The sequence below is a fragment of the Centroberyx gerrardi genome, chromosome 14 (genome assembly GCF_048128805.1).
Source record: "Centroberyx gerrardi isolate f3 chromosome 14, fCenGer3.hap1.cur.20231027, whole genome shotgun sequence".
Taxonomy (NCBI): domain Eukaryota; kingdom Metazoa; phylum Chordata; class Actinopteri; order Beryciformes; family Berycidae; genus Centroberyx; species Centroberyx gerrardi.
This window is the reverse complement of record NC_136010.1, coordinates 4,385,654-4,401,969: the sequence shown is the minus strand read 5'-3', so window position 1 is coordinate 4,401,969 and position 16,316 is coordinate 4,385,654. Positions and strand designations below refer to the sequence as shown.

The 16,316-nt window shown below is 43.5% G+C and overlaps 1 protein-coding gene across 1 annotated transcript in view; it reads left to right on the top strand.

Annotated features, from left to right (window-relative positions):
- The first annotated feature begins 199 nt into the window (after window positions 1-199).
- Window positions 200-16,316, top strand: part of LOC139913344 (protein-tyrosine kinase 6-like) — a 17,254-nt gene continuing 1,137 nt past the window's right edge. Inside the window, exons 1-8 of the mRNA XM_071901335.2 lie at window positions 200-726; window positions 4,774-4,895; window positions 7,363-7,523; window positions 7,990-8,155; window positions 10,987-11,148; window positions 11,972-12,153; window positions 12,790-12,943; window positions 15,510-16,316. The exon at window positions 15,510-16,316 is cut by the window's right edge and continues 1,137 nt beyond it. Of these exons, the coding sequence (XP_071757436.2) occupies window positions 359-726; window positions 4,774-4,895; window positions 7,363-7,523; window positions 7,990-8,155; window positions 10,987-11,148; window positions 11,972-12,153; window positions 12,790-12,943; window positions 15,510-15,700 (1,506 nt within the window). The 5' untranslated portion in view covers window positions 200-358 and the 3' untranslated portion in view covers window positions 15,701-16,316. The remainder of the gene's footprint in view (window positions 727-4,773; window positions 4,896-7,362; window positions 7,524-7,989; window positions 8,156-10,986; window positions 11,149-11,971; window positions 12,154-12,789; window positions 12,944-15,509) is intronic.

The following is a 16,316-nucleotide window of genomic DNA, read 5'->3' as shown; positions in this document are numbered from 1 at the left end:
AGAGAGAGAGAGAGAGAGAGAGAGTGAGAGTGAGAGAGAGAGTGACAGTGGAAGAGATTTATGACGCACTGTGGATCATAGGCGGGGTTCCCATGCCATTCATTATTACTTTTCACACTCTTGGCACACAAGGAAGTTGCTGCATGCCCTCGCGCTTAGCTGTCAGTTCAACAGCAGTTTCAACAGAACAAACCAGCAGCAGCAGCAGCAGCAGCAGCGGCGGCAGCTTTTGTGGAAAAGCGTTCCGCAGATTCCTGTCGCTCTCCATCCTCTACCTGTCCGACAGGTGTAGTCGGCTGTCAGCGCGCACACAGGCAGCGGGGGAAGGCGGCTTGCAGGGTGCCGTTCATGGTCATCTATGGGTGAATCTCTGCGGAAAGCTTGCCCGTGTCTGGAAGCGCTATGGCAGAGGCTTTTCGGCGACAAGAAGGCCGGAGGAGGAGGAGGAGGAGGAGGAGGAGGAGGTGACGGCGGGAGAGCACCGAGCCCGTCGCCGCCCCAGAAGGTGGAGAAGCCCGGGGAGAACTCCATCTACACGGCGCTGTGGTCGTTCGAGGCCCGGCACCCGGACGAGCTGTCGTTCCGGCAGGGGGATCTGTTCAATGTGATCAGCCGCACCGGGGACTGGTGGACCGCGCGCAAGATAGACCAGAACGGGCGCGTGTTGAACGACGGGATCGTGCCCAATAATTACCTGGCGAGGGGAGAGTCCGTGGACGCGCAATCGTGAGTGGTGGACTTTTTCTTTGTGTGTGTGTGTGTGTGTGTGTGTGTGTGTGTGTGTGTGTGTGTGTGTGTAACTAGCTGTGTTTGCCTTATGATTGCTTGTTATAAGCTGTATAACTTTATCATGAGTTAAAATTATGAGTTGAAAGAACATCTTACCAAGCGTTCACTGAACTGGCCATATTAAAGTTTATTAAGAAACATTTTTAGCTTATTAGCAGCAGTCTTCCCAGCATGCAGTTTGAGTTAAACTTTGAGTTAACTCTCCAGAAACCCTTTCTTCCTTGTTGTTGTTTGGATAAAGTTACAGTTGTTATCTATGTATGTCCAGTGAGTCATAGCGCAACTTCTGATATAACAAAAAAGAAGAATATCCTGATAACCTTAATAAAAATTAATGGTAGCACTTTATAGTAAACAAATTACAGGGTGATAACTGTGTAATTACATAGAAATGATCAGAATGTAACTGGCAGTTTCTGGTAATAACAAGTAACTATTTGTAATTATACTGCCAGTCTTTCCTGGTGATAATGAGTAATTATTATGATAACTGCATTCATGTACCAAATTGTGCAATCATTACTTTGGAAACATTTGCTTAACGTTCTTTTCCGTCTCTCTTAAATGGAACTTCCATATCCTGTTTTCAGCTCCAGCGACCAGCTTCAATTCCCAAATCATGTGAAGAGGTTTTCTTCTATGAGTGCAGTTTTCCGTTTTAGCGAAAGTGTTTCTTATTTAACCATAACAAAAACCCTAAACATATCCTTAACCCAAAGCTTAACCAAAGTTGTTTTACTTGCCTAAACTTAAGTGAACCTTTTCCACGTGACGAACAGGAGAAAATGGCGTGTCCAGTTCATGCCACTGTCACATAATTGTGTTCATGGTGGAAAATCTTCATATAATTTGTGTCCACAACAGAGAATCTGCCTTTCAGAGTTCATGCTCATTTCACAAAATGTTATGAGACTGGGTTGCCTCCTCTTGTGTTTGCATTAGTGCAGTCAGCTGCTTACTTTCAGCTGCTCACTTTTTGTCACATGATATAATAATTTAGCAACAAATGAACAACTGACACCAAAACCTCCTCACTGGTGAAAGAGTAAATAACAGTGGAATGCATCTCATCAATTTGTGGATTCAGCAAATAAACAGTCATGTCAGCATGACTAGAAATTATCTGATAAGTTGACTTGGTGAGCTTTACTACATTAGAAAAACTACTTTGACCTTTGACCTAACTATTCAGCGCTATGTCAGTCAACCATTTTAAGGCAGTGAGGAAACTTCTGTTTCTGCCTTAATATTTTTTGTGTCTTAGAGCATCATACTGCAGTGGGTCCAGATTTGATCTCTTAGTTTTTAATGATCATGATTCTACTGATTCTGTGATGGAGAGCAAAATTTGTTTGGAAGCCATATCCAATCACACAGAAATTTTGTCTATTTATATAAGTCTGTTTTGATGTTTTGGGGGGAAAATTATATTAGATGCAGAGATTTTGCCAAACCTTTCCACATTCCTCTGCTATTTATCTTTCTCCCTCTCTCTCCAAGCGATTACACAATCTCAACCTTTGACTTCAAATCAAATCAAACGAGAGAGAGAGAGTGGCTGTATCTTATTTATGATAGTGCAGAATACAGCCTCTCTCTCTCTCTCTCTCTCTCTCTCTCTCTCTCTCCCTCTCTCCCCACACTGAAGTGTAAATAAAGCTGTGAGAAATGTCAGTAATGTCTCTTATATAATGTCAATCTCATGTCTGTCTGTTAGCAGTGATGCAAGCTGGGACGTAAACGCTGTGTGCGAATCAGCCTCGCCACTTCTTGTTTTGCCCTTCTCTCTCTCTGTTTATTGCTTCAACAGAATGGGAAGTGTGTAATGTGTGTAATGTGTGTAATATGTGGTTGTTCTCACAAGTCAACAGGTGCTGGAGAGCTGCGATTCACACTTTGTTAATTATAGTGTTGCATCTTTCTTTCTTTCTTTCTTTTTATTGGTAGTATTAACTGTACTATAGGTCTAATAGCAGTAGCAGCAGTCCTAGATACAGTAATAGTAGTAGTAGTAGCAGTAGTAGTAGCAGTAGTAGTAGCAGTAGCAGTAGTAGTAGCAGTAGCAGTAGTAGTAGTAGTAGTAGTAGCAGTAGTAGTAGCAGTAGTAGTAGCAGTAGTAGCAGTAGTAGTAGCAGTAGCAGTAGTAGCAATAGTAGTAGCAGTAGTAGTAGCAGTAGCAGTAGCAGTAGTAGCAGTAGTAGTAGCAGTAGTAGCAATAGTAGTAGCAGTAGTAGCAATAGTAGTAGCAGTAGCAGTAGTAGTAGCAGTAGTAGCAGTAGTAGTAGCAGTAGCAGTAGTAGCAGTAGTAGTAGCAGTAGCAGTAGTAGTAGCAGTAGTAGCAGTAGTAGTAGCAGTAGTAGTAGCAGTAGTAGCAATAGTAGTAGCAGTAATAGCAGTAGTAGCAGCAGTAGTAGTAGCAGTAGTAGCAGTAGTAGTAGCAGTAGTAGCAGTAGCAGTAGTAGCAGTAGTAGTAGCAGTAGTAGCAGTAGCAGTAGTAGTAGCAGTAGTAGCAGTAGTAGTAGCAGTAGTAGCAGTAGCAGTAGTAGTAGCAGTAGTAGCAGTAGTAGTAGCAGTAGTAGTCGCAGTAGTAGTAGGCTAGTAGCAGTAGTAGTTGCAGTTACTTTCTTGATGCCACAGTGTAAAATTCCTTTATCAATTAATCAATACTCCAAACATCAAACAAAGCACAATGAAGACCGACAGACAGAACAACAGACTCTCTGTGAGAAAACATGAGGAACATGAAGTTTGAGCCAAGACATCTGATTGGTCAGACACCTTCCAGCTGCTCAAACCTCGCTAAGCTTTACTGATCACTGTGACAGCTGTGTATTTTGTACTGCTTTGAAGAAAACTTTTCAGACAGTGCACACTGGAACCTGTAAGCAATAAGAGGATCTTATCAGTTCTTATGAACTGGGATTATGGGTACTTTCTTATCATCCGGGTATTGCATCACCATCATACCCATAACCGCAGTTAAGAGCACATTCTTGGATTTATTATTATTATTGCTTTAGTAAGTTGCAGTAAGTAATTATGCTGCTGGGAAGCCACAATAAGAGGCTGGTCAGGTCCAAGTCAGATAGGTTCAGTCTCATTGCACTACATAGTTAGCTTTAGTTTAATTTTGTTTAGTTTAGTTTAGTTTAGTTTAGTAATGACCACTAGAAATCAGGTTTAACAACTTTCAGTATCTTTCTCTGAAGTTAATGCAATACCAAAAATAAGATTAGTTTTAGTGCTCACACTTGGGTTGTTTGAGTCTACTTCAGTGCCAACTGGTTGGGGTTTTCCACTTAAGACAATCTATCCAGTGCCAACACAAGTTTAGATGTCACAGATAAGACGTTACAAGAAGTTTGATATCCTTTTCTGTGATTATCCACTGACTTGGCACTACCTGAATTGTCCTGTTGCAATAAATCCTGCTCATCTGGTGCTCCATGCAAGATAACATGCAAGAGTTTTCCCAAGGGGATCAATAAAGTGCTATCTTATAACACAAAGACTTGTAAATACTGTTGGTTCTACCCAGGTTTGTTTTGTTCTACAACCCTCACTAGAACCAAAACTGGGTCCAAAACAGGGAGGATATGAAACCTAAACCCAAATCACCGCTAAAATCCACTGATACAGGAAAAAAACAAAAACAGGCAAAATGCAGAGATTCATTGGGATTACAGTTTTACGAATAAGATTGGCTAGGGTTCTTGTCTTTGAAATACATTTTATTTTAATGCCCAAGCTCTATCCCTTTCTGTTAAACCTTCCTTCAGTTTCAAATGGTATGAAGGACAGACAAACCAAAATATTTTTTGGCAACTGACTACATACTGGTTATACTGGTCAATATTTCAGAAATGTGAGTAATTCAAATAGTTATTTTGGTTATTATGGGGCCTGTTTGATTTGAAACTTTTGAAACTCCCAAACCACACAACCATTTACTAATGTTTAATATCACTTGCTGTGTTGATCCAGATGGTATTTTGGGAAGATGAACCGCTTCGAGGCCCAAAGCCACCTGCTGGGCCCAGACAACGCAGAGGGAGCGTTCCTCATCCGCCTCAGTGAGAAAGACAAAGTGGGATACGTGCTTTCAGGTAAGACAGAGAGGGGGAGGGTTGATGGAGGAAGCAAAAAAAAACGAGGGCGAGAGAGATACGGTTACATAGGGGAGCGAGGGAAGAGGGAGTTGAATCTCAGATTGAAAACAGCACTGGATACATCAGGTAAGAAAGGGAGGGATGGAGGGAGAAATGTGTAAAGAGTTAGCAGAATGGAGTTTTAGTTTCCCTGGAGGCAGAGCTGCTCTGGAGGCAGAAATAATCTCATTGGCTGAGTTAAACCTCAGTGGGCGGAGCCAAAGAACCACAGGGTTACTGGCTAAGTAACGTTAAACTGAAGCCAAGAGAAAAAGGCAAGAGATAAGAGAGGAGGAAGCTAATGTTATGAAGCCTAGCGCTCTGCTGCTAACTGAAAAAAACATTCTAAGTTATCTAGGTTAGCTAGTTAGCTAGCTGACCTTCAAGTTCAAACTAGCCACACTAGCCTATAACTATCTTGGTAAGCTAGTTAGCTAGTTGCTGACCTTCAACATCATGAATGCCATGGTCATGAATGAATGAAATAAAGCAGCCATTGCAATTAATATTTTTATTGATATTTATATTTATTTATATTTATTTGCTATTCACGTTTGCCAGTTAGCTAACTTGCTACTGTCTCTGAAAAGCTGTGGTTCTTTGGCTCCGCCCACTGACGTCTACAGTGTCAGCATCATTAGACTTGATTAGAATTAAAATTTCTGTGGTCAAAGTGAAGCCAGCAGTCTGGGACATCGGCCACAAGCCAACGGGCAAAATTTGCCTACTTGTCGGACGGACTAAGTGCAGTGTGACACAGAAAAAGACAAGAGAAAAGGCAGGAAAAGGAATAAAACTCTGATACTGTGGTACTACGCCACACTCACATGGACAGACCCAGTGTGTGTGTGGTGACTCACAAAATTGAGGAGGACAGGGTTAGGTAAAATGTGGGGTTAAAGGGGTACGGCTCCAAAATGTATAGTATGGCTGTAACATCTACTTTTCTCAAGACTAAACAACCAAAAGCTGAGTAGGATTATCCCTCCTGTCTGTGAGGGCGAACAGTGTGTCTCCTGTAACTCCTTATGGACCAGCCTCTCCTGGCAGTGATGGAGGAAAATGCAGGACGGTACTTGTAGTAAATTGTGGGGTAAAAGGCTCCAAAATGTACAGTATGGGTATAGAAAACACTGTACTCAAGACTAAACAACAACACACTGTGCAGGATCATCCCCCCTGTCCCATATAGACCGGCCTCTCCTGGCAGAGATACAGCAAAAACATTCAGGTCAGACAACGTATTATGCAAAATGTTTTGCACTGAATTTTGCGAAGAAAATTCCCCCCCTCCCTTCTCTCGATGCCTGTCCACATGTGATTACAATCACAACTTAGGCATTTAGCCGATGCCCTTTTATAGAGCGGCAGCACAAGCGTAACCGTAGAAAATGTCAGTATTTGTGTATCCCATCATTTAAGAGCAAAAGTGACAGCAGAATGCAAAACATTGCCAAGAAAGGGACAGAAGATGACTAAATCCTTTCTCCTGGTCCCCGCCTCGCTCCATTTACTCCCTCTTTCAACACACCCTACAACAGTGGTTTCCAAAGTGGGGACCGGGAACCACCAGGGGGCCTTGAGGGGGATCCAAGGGGGCCTCAGCAAAATGAGAAATATGGGCTTCAGTCTAATTTTACTCAGCCAGAAAAACCGTGATTCTTTGGATCCGCCCTTTGAGGTTTAAAGGAAGTTCGGCAATTTTGGACCTATATATAATCTGTCTCTTCCATCCCTGTAGTTCTTGGACCCACAGACAATATTGTCTCCACAGTCAGCTGTCCGCTGCCTCTTGCTGCTAACAATGAGTCCAAACTGTCAAAATATCTCCAAAAAAGCCGTTTGTGGCTCCACACGAGAGTTGAGAAGAAACATGACTCCATTAAAGCACTTTCACTAATCAGGAAATCACAGAACTATTTTTCTCTGCTGCAGCACAGACCGCTGTGGGGTGAAAGGCGGTTCCTGGCGGAGTGATCTAGTTCTGGACGGTCAGGTCAGATTGTAAACAGTAGAGTTCAGTAGAAGACAAGTGGAAACGGTGCGGTGCCGCTGCTTTCAGGGTCGTGTAGGTCGGTCGCTGTCCGGATCGTTTTCACAGACTGGATGTTTTGGAGCTCGCTGCTTCAACTGACAGCTGACTGGAGACAATACTGTCTGTGGGTCCAACAACTACAGACAATACTGTCTGTGGGTCCAACAACTACAGGGATGAAGAGAGGAATTATATATAGGTACAAAATCGCCAAACTTGTCCTTTAACTGAACCATGAGCAGCTCTACCTCCAAGAAATGTTTGCATAACTAAAACTTCAATCTGCACGCTCTCATCTTCCCAATTTTTGTGCGAGTCATTGTTTGACCACTTGTTGTGGACCTTTGTGTGTGTGTGTGTGTTTCTGACTTGGTGTGTATCTTTCTCCAGTGAAGTCGGACAGTCGGGTGAAGCACTACAAGATCCTCCAGGCGGAAAATGATTTCTATGTGGAGCTGAACCAACATTTCACCTCTCTGATCGACCTGGTGGAGCACTACTGCACCAACAGCCTCAACACCACAGGCAGGCTGCAAGAGGCCTGCAAGAGGGTAGGGTGTGTGTGTGTGTGTGTGTGAGTGTGTGGGTGTGACTGTGAGGTTGCAGCTGATTCTGTCTGCGTTTCTATCTTTTTGCTTCTTCCTCTCTTGTTTCTTCTTCCTCTTCTTTCTGGGTAAGTGAAAAGAAGAAAAGGAAGTGTGGACAGTCACACTAAGCCCGCAGTGATGTCTAAAAGGGAATACACACGCAAATGCAATGGTTATGGCATTGCACAGCTGTGTGCATGCGTGTGTGTGTGTGTGTGGGTGTGTGTGTGCGTGTGTGTGTGTGTGTGTGTGCATCACATGCATTGCAGCTGTACTGACACCTGAACCCACAAATTGTTTGGGAAATCCTGTAACACTGATGCAGGATGGATGTAGGGTGTGGGGAGTACTGCTGCATAGGTGCATTCATAACTAAAAGTGTGTGTCTGTATGTGTGTGTGTGTGTGTGTGTGTGTGTGTCATCCACCAGACGGAGCCCCAGCCCACAGACTTGTCCCACTCCACAGTGGATGAGTGGGAGCTTCCTAAAGAGGAGTTCAGCCTGGAGGAGCAGCTGGGCACCGGGTATTTTGCCGATGTGCACCGGGGCCGCTGGAAGAACCGCATCAACGTCGCCATCAAGATCATCAAAGGCGGTAATTCTTCACCTCTTTTTCAGCGATACCCAGCTTCATACTCATACCTCATAGAGTTACACACAATAACACCTGGAACAGTCTGTTATAGAGGTTTTACCAGCTGTGTCACAAATCTCCCAGCAGCCACGTCTGACACCAACATGGAGGTCAATCGGAGAATTGGCTATGTGCAAATAATGTCTAAATTTCTAATTTAACAACTAGAAAAACAGAGATACCTGAAAAGAATTGTTGTGGTGTGGCTGTAGGTCAATGTTATACCTAAAAGTAGATTTGTTTCCAACAGTAAACTGTCTTGTCTTTAGCCCTAGTCTCTACTCCAAAACACTCTGAGTTGTAGCTTGAGAAGAGTCAGCTCAGTTAACCTGAACAAACTGTTAGCTAGCTAACTAGCCAGCAGGCTCATTTAGCAAAGCACCCAGTGTTAATGTTAATGTGAAGATGAAACTATTAGCTACTGCTACATGTAATGCTAGCTTCTACTTGATACCTTAGCTAGTGTGCTAATCAGATGTGTTAACAAGACAGTGATGGTTGGCTGACCAGATACTATGGTTAGCTAGCTAACAAGCTGACAAATCTATTTAATTTACAAAAGCCTCAATCAGAGGTTTTTCAGCATATCATTTATGCCCTAATTGAATAGTAATACTTACAGATGGAAACTGAGTTTCCAATGTAGCTCAAAAAATACAGATGTGCATTGTCAACACCATGTTAGACCAGGTTTGAGTGAAACTGGGTGAGGTTTAACTGGTAAAGACAGAATTAGAATGGATAGAGGAGGTATTCTGTTTTGGCAGGAAAACAAAGAGCGTTATGTAATGTGTGAGTGAGTGAGACAGTTCAACAGAACCGCCGCTGTGTTGTACAATATTCAGTGAAATTTGACCTTGGTCATGTTGAGTCGTCAGCTTTCTGAGTCTCATGTATTTTGCCCACACTAATCTGTCAGTATTACTGAAATAATCACAATAAATAACACTTCATTCCAGACAGTCCAATCAAATAAATGTGTGTCACGCCTCACATATAAAGTATGACTGCTGATTGGAAGCATGAAGCAAAGCCACAAAAAACTACTTTCTGACAAGTAGGTCATTTACTGTAGCTGAGCCAACTGTATGACTCATGAAATGAATGATACACTACTCATCTTCTAAAGAGGAAGTCAATGGGTCATGCTTCTCATCTCTGCCAGGTATCGCTGTGTGAAACTAATAACTAATAACTTCAACTCTCTTCCGTTTGTGTGTGTGTGAGTCAGTGGATGATTCTAGATATCATTCATGCTTCAAAGTGTAATTCCAGTGGGGGGTCATGACCAGTCAGTGATCAACATTGGCTGTCTGTTTTACCTATAATAAACCCAGCACTCGCTTGCATTCATTTTTTATCTTTAATCTTCTATTAGACTGAAAATTATACTTGTAATATAAAGGAAAGTAGGGCAGAGATATTGTGGGAGGTGAGCATGCTGGAAAAGGTACCAAGATGTGATATTGTTTTAAAAAACAGTCACTAATACTGCAAGTTGCATGTAACCCAATCAAAGATGCCTTTATTTTCCATGCTATAGCATTAAGATCAATTATGTCTGTTACTGTTGAGTCCCAGTTTCCACTGTCATTCTTAGTTTTCCACTCGTATGAATGTAACAAAGCAACTTCTATTCTGCAAATCTACAAATATGCTGCCCATCCTGTCAGCCTGTTAACACTACCAAGGCTGAGTAATATTCGTATAGCAGCAAGGTAGGGCTGAAACTACATACCTGAAATCATCATACAACCTCAGTCTGTAGTGGAGTGGGAAGAAGCTGATCAGTCATAGCTGATGAAAACTTCATCTACAAAATATGCTGCCCATCTTGTCCCGTGAAGACTAATCTGCATCTGTGAGCATCACTGTGTGGTAATAATCATAATTATTATCTTGTAAGGTTTAGGCTACATACCAGCAGTCATCCTACACATACCTGAGATGTTTCATCCTTTTGTTGCTCTGTAACAACAGGATAATAAAGAGACAGCATGGTTGGTTTAGGAGTGACACCTCAGGTCATGAGTGCTTATCAGTCCCTTAAATATATTTTTATTAGAATGCTATAAAATGATTGTAACAAGCAAACCCGTGTGTCTCAAACAGTGTACTGGTGTTGCATCCAGCCCTATCAGGGTGGCTTATATTTTGTACAATACACAGTGGCTCTATCATTAGCTCCATAAGCCTCATAGGAAACAAGGCATAGCACTCAGATACAATATCATCTTGCTATTATCAATAGTTCTATTCCAAACTGCGACATATCAATTGGAAAAAAATGCTTGCCTGAAGTTTACCACTCAATTTTCCTAAAATTCAGAGGATCCTTTCTACAAAAATGTTATCATTTTGTTGACCAAGGACTTAAGTTGCTATCCTTTTAGAAAACAATAACAACAACTACCAGGACCAGTGGCAGCTTTTCTATCTGTGACAGGCTGCTAAAATTTGGGAATTTTTCTTTAAATTTAGGATCACGGGTTTCTCTTATCTTGTCATATTTTGAGAACAGAAAGTGTATTTCTGCCTCTATTTCCATGACGTTGCAGTACTTGCAGAGCCTGACTAAATGTCTTGAATGTCTTCCTTTTACAATTTCCAAGTTATCATCCCCAAGTCTATATTTACTAAGAATCTTTGGCCAATTTAATTTCTCTGTTAAGTGTTTGATAGAACTGAAGTTTATTCTGTTTTTAAAATGTTGTTATTTCGTTACTCTCTCTCTCTTCCTCTCTTTCTGTCTCTCTCTGTCTCTCCCTCTCTTTCGGTCTCTCTCTCTCCAGACTCTGAGCTGAATCACGGTGATTTCCAGAGGGAAGTCCAGATGTTGAAGAGTCTCCGTCATCGTCACCTCATCTCTCTGTTCGCTGTCTGCACCGCCTCCTCCCCCTACTACATCATCACCGAACTCATGGAGAAAGGCAGCCTGCTCAACTTCCTCAGAGGTGAAACTGTGTGTGTGTGTGTGTGTGTGTGTGTGTGTGTGTGTGTGGGTGTGTGTTTGTTTGTGTGTGTCTGTCTGTCTGTCATTCTAAAACCCTTGAATTCTAATTCTAGAACCTACTTTGGTTGCAATCCTAAAATATTTTTCAGCTCTTATTCTGGATTTTTTTATGTGCTTTGATTCTAGAACTTTGTTGGGTCATATTTTAGAACCCATTTCAGTTTTGATTCTAGAACCATTGTGGGTTCTGATTCTAGACCCTCTCTGGGTGCTGGTTCTGGTGCCTTGTTGGGTTCTGATTCTAGAACTTCTTGGTTTTGATTCCATATATGACTTAGATTGAAAGTGATGAGATTTGTTCCAGCAGACGACTGAATTTAAATTCTGTTTTCTGAATTTGTATGGAATGATTGAATTTATTGAAGTTGAAACTGATTATAGAAATCAAACTCATGATGCTCTTACCAAGTTTTTATCCTATTAAAACCATATTGCATTGAAAAGTCCTAGATATTTAGTTTTCTTTAAGATATTAAATTGATACTGGACTGGATTTGTTCTGACTTGACTTGCTGGTCTACATTTAGACTTGAGACTTGACATTAATGACATGGACTTGACTTGGTGTTCCACATTTAGACTTGAGACTTGTGCCTCAAGAATTGAGACTGACTTGGGACTCAACGCTCGACTAACACAAATGTGTGTTGTCCCACAGAAGACACACAGATCCTTTTTTTAGTGTGTGATTTCTGATTCTAAAACTTCTCTTGAACCGTCCTGTGCTGGAGTCCTGGGTTTTAAAACGTTTGTTTGTACCTCAGGTCCAGAGGGACAGCATCTGCAGCCGGTGTCTCTCATCGACATGGCTGCCCAGGTGGCTGATGGGATGTCGTACCTGGAGGAGAAGAACAGCATTCACAGAGACCTGGCAGCTCGCAACGTCCTGGTGGGAGAAAACTACATTTGCAAGGTGGCCGACTTTGGACTGGCGAGGGTTATCAAGGTAGGGAGGGAGGATCTGTGTCTTTTTGTGTCTTTTTAAGTGAAATCAAACATGCAGTTTGCTGTGCTGTTATCATAGAAGGATGCTTTGCCCAACGACAGCTCTTTCAAACCTAAGACTCAGAAATTAAGGAAAACAAAAGACCATCGCTAATCGTAGCTGTGGTTTAGTCTCGGTAGGTGGCAGAAACCACGGCTAGTGGTTTTGTTTACAACTTTGATTAGTAGGTAGCTAACAACTTGTTTGGGTATGCTGTCTAGAAATGGTGTGTTGCAAAAAACTTTGATTTGTTCCCACTGAATTGTTAGACACAAGAAGCTGTTTCAGTTCCTCTTTACTTGCTCCAACAAATAACATACACTATTTGGTAAGGGAGCATGTCTTTGTAGCCAAGTTTCAACAGACCAAAAACACACTATGCAAATTTAATGCCAGGAAAAATGCAAATTAATGAGTTTATCACCTTGATTATAATTTTGGTGACTACAGGCTCTTGATACCCATACCCAAAATACCCAGGCAGGAACAGGCCACAGAAGAATGACCACAAGAACATGGAAGCAGTGATTGGCTTCAGGCTGCTCCTTTCTCTCATTTTCACTTTCCCTCCCTCCCTTCGTTCCTTCGTCCACCCAGGAGCCGTTCTACATCACAGCAGATAAGAAGATTCCCTACAAGTGGTGCGCTCCGGAGGCCATCAGCCACGGACGCTTCTCCAACAAGTCGGACGTCTGGTCCTTTGGGATCTTGCTCTATGAGATTATCACCTATGGAGGAGTTCCTTACCCTGGTTAGTTGGTTGGTTGATTGATTGATTGACTAATTGATTGACTTGTGTCTATGTTTTCTGGTGTACATCAAGTACAAGTGTCATTTTCAGCACTTCTGGGAATGTATTTGGGATAATGCTTATCTTGCATTACTTTTCAACACGGCAACTGTTAATAGGAACACATCTTGTGTTAAAGGGTAACTTCGGCATTTTTCAACTTGGACCCTATTTTCCCAACTTTTTGTGTCTAAGTAACTAATGGGGACAACAATTTTGAAATTGGTCCAGTATTGAGCGAGATCGCGTCAGCTGGCAGCCGTGAAACGAGCTGCAGTGTAATCCGACGGGGCAAATCTCACCGTCAATGTACGTCCACTAAAAGTTCTTGTTTTTGCCACTGACAGGCTCAGATTGTTATTATAAGCGTCTGACAACATTATGGAAAGGACCCTACAGAGAAATGAAACGTTTTTCTTTACCTTTCGCTTGATCCGGTCTGTGTGTAACTTCCTGCAACAACTCAACTCTCGCGAGACTTGAGCGAGACTTGGTTACACACAGACCGGATCAAGCGAAAGGTAAAGAAAAACGTTTCATTTCTCTGTAGGGTCCTTTCCATAATGTTGTCAGACACTTATAATAACAATCTGAGCCTGTCAGTGGCAAAAACAAGAACTTTTAGTGGACGTACATTGACGGTGTGATTTGCCCCGTCGGATTATAATTGCAGCCCGTTTTGCGGCTGCCGGCTGAAGCGATCTCGCTCAATACTGGACCAATTTCAAAAATTGTTGTCCCCTTTAGTCACTTAGACACAAAAAGATGGGAAAATAGGGTCCAGGTTGAAAAATACCGAAGTTACCCTTTAACGTGTTGTTCCTCACACTTGTGATGTTGAAAAGTAAGACAAACTATACTTAGTGATGTGCTGAAATTGCTACATCAAAGGTGATTGTGAAATCAAAGAATACCAAGTCGATAGTTGTGTCCTTGTGGAGACCGATCTTGTCTTGGAGAGAACGAACTTCTCAAGAACCCGAGAACAGAGAACATCTTTACAGTTTGAGCTGGACTGTATACCTGAGGTCACACAATCAGTTAAGACACACAGCCATTTATTTTCCAAGCTGATTCTACCGGTTCTGTACTGTATAGACTATAGCGCTGTTTGTTTTGATGCACCATTCTTGCAATGGATCTTGGGTCTTCCCAGTCGTTCTCTCATCAGCCTAGTCACCATCTGATGCATCCTCGGTTGGGAAGTAAACTTATAAGATCTTTATCCATCCTCCGCCCTCCCTCCTCAGTGTTCTTCAGTTTTGGAATCGTGCTTACGTGTTACGATAGATATTATGTCAAACACATTGTGGAGGACACAAGCACGCATATTGAGAAAGACCCTAAGTGTGTCCGCTCTAGATAGGCCATGGTAATCAAATGTTTGATCTCTCTTCTTCACCACTTCCCTTCCTCTCGTCCCTCCTCTTTTTCCCCTCTGTACCTCCCTCTATCCCTCTTCTCCCTCCATCCCTCCTCTCCCTCTGTCCCTCTTCTCCCTTCATCCCTCCTCTCCCTCTATCCCTCTTCTCTCTCCATCCCTCCTCTCCCTCTGTCCCTCTTCTCCCTCTGTCCCTCTTCTCTCTCCATCCCTCCTCTGCCTCTGTCCCTCTTCTCCCTCCATCCCTCCTCTCCCTCTGTCCTTCTTCTCCCTCCGTCCCTCTTCTCCCTCCGTCCCTCTTCTCTCTCCATCCCTCTTCTCCCTCGTCCCTCTTTTCTCTCCATCCCTCCTCTGCCTCCGTCCCTCTTCTCCCTCATCCCTCCTCTCTCTCTGTCCCTCTTCTCCCTCCATCCCTCCTCTTCCTCCATCTCTCTTCTGCCTCTGTCCCTCTTCTCCCTCTGTCCCTCTTCTCTCTCCATCCCTCCTCTGCCTCCGTCCCTCTTCTCCCTCCGTCCCTCTTCTCTCTCCATCCCTCTTCTGCCTCCGTCCCTCTTCTCCCTCCGTCCCTCTTTTCCCTCCATCCCTCCTCTGCCTCCGTCCCTCTTCTCCCTCCATCCCTCCTCTCCCTCTGTCCCTCTTCTCCCTCTATCCCTCCTCTCCCTCTGTCCCTCTTCTCCCTCTGTCCCTCTTCTCTCTCCATCCCTCTTCTCCCTCCGTCCCTCTTTTCTCTCCATCCCTCCTCTGCCTCCGTCCCTCTTCGCCCTCCATCCCTCCTCTCTCTCTGTCCCTCTTCTCCCTCCATCCCTCCTCTGCCTCCATCTCTCTTCTGCCTCTGTCCCTCTTCTCCCTCCATCCCTCCTCTCTCTCTGTCCCTCTTCTCCCTCCGTCCCTCTTCTCCCTCCGTCCCTCTTCTCCATCCCTCTTCTGCCTCCGTCCCTCTTCTCCCTCCGTCCCTCTTTTCCCTCCATCCCTCCTCTGCCTCCGTCCCTCTTCTCCCTCCATCCCTCTGTCCCTCTTCTCCCTCCATCCCTCTGTCCCTCTTCTCCCTCCATCCCTCTGTCCCTCTTCTCTCTCTATCCCTCTTCTCTCTCCATCCCTCCTCTCCCTCTGTCCCTCTTTTCCCTCCATCTCCTCTCTCTCCCTCAGCCTACAGCAACCAAGAAGTGTACCAGCAGGTAACCAATGGATACAGGATGCCACCTCCGCCCAAATGTCCTGACTTCCTCTACGACATCATGTTGGAATGTTGGAGCAGCGAGGCAGCCGATAGGCCGGACTTCAAGAACCTCAGGGTCCGATTGGACAGCTGTTCCTACGAGCTGGAGCAGCAGCTATGACTCCCTGCAGTACACGCACAAGGCCACAGAGGGGCAGCAGAGACACAGAGTCTGTACAGATCAGCGCTTGCTGAACCTTTTCTTTCTGAGGACCCACATTTTTAAAAACAGTTTTTCCCCACAAACCGAATCGGATTTTGCAGGTTCAGTTTTGTGTGTTTGTAGCCTGTGAAACTGCAAGCCCAGTGTGTTTTATTCAGTCTACATTGCAGGTAGGTGGGAAGGAATTGGCAACACAAAGTAGCCAATAGGTTTGGAGGTTTGGATACCAATTTCTTATAAGAATAATTGGGGGCCCTTAATTAGATTTCCTTGACCAACTTTTGGGACCTGAACCTATGCTTGAAAACCACTTTTACATAGAAGATAGAGATTCCAGACTGTTTAATGCAAAAGGAAAGTGTGGAGAGAGGACCTTGACAGCATTAGTTGGGCTTTGAGCCAAGTGCAGATGAGGTGTCAGTATAATGTGACAGATAGGGAATAAAGTCTAGAACTTCCTGGATTGTGAGTGAGCAGACCCAAAGCTCATAGCATGATTGGCTCACTTAAATATTGTGTACTGGCCCAAATAAAGAGGTGTGAACATGTGCTTCCTTTTGCGCAGAAACTCAAA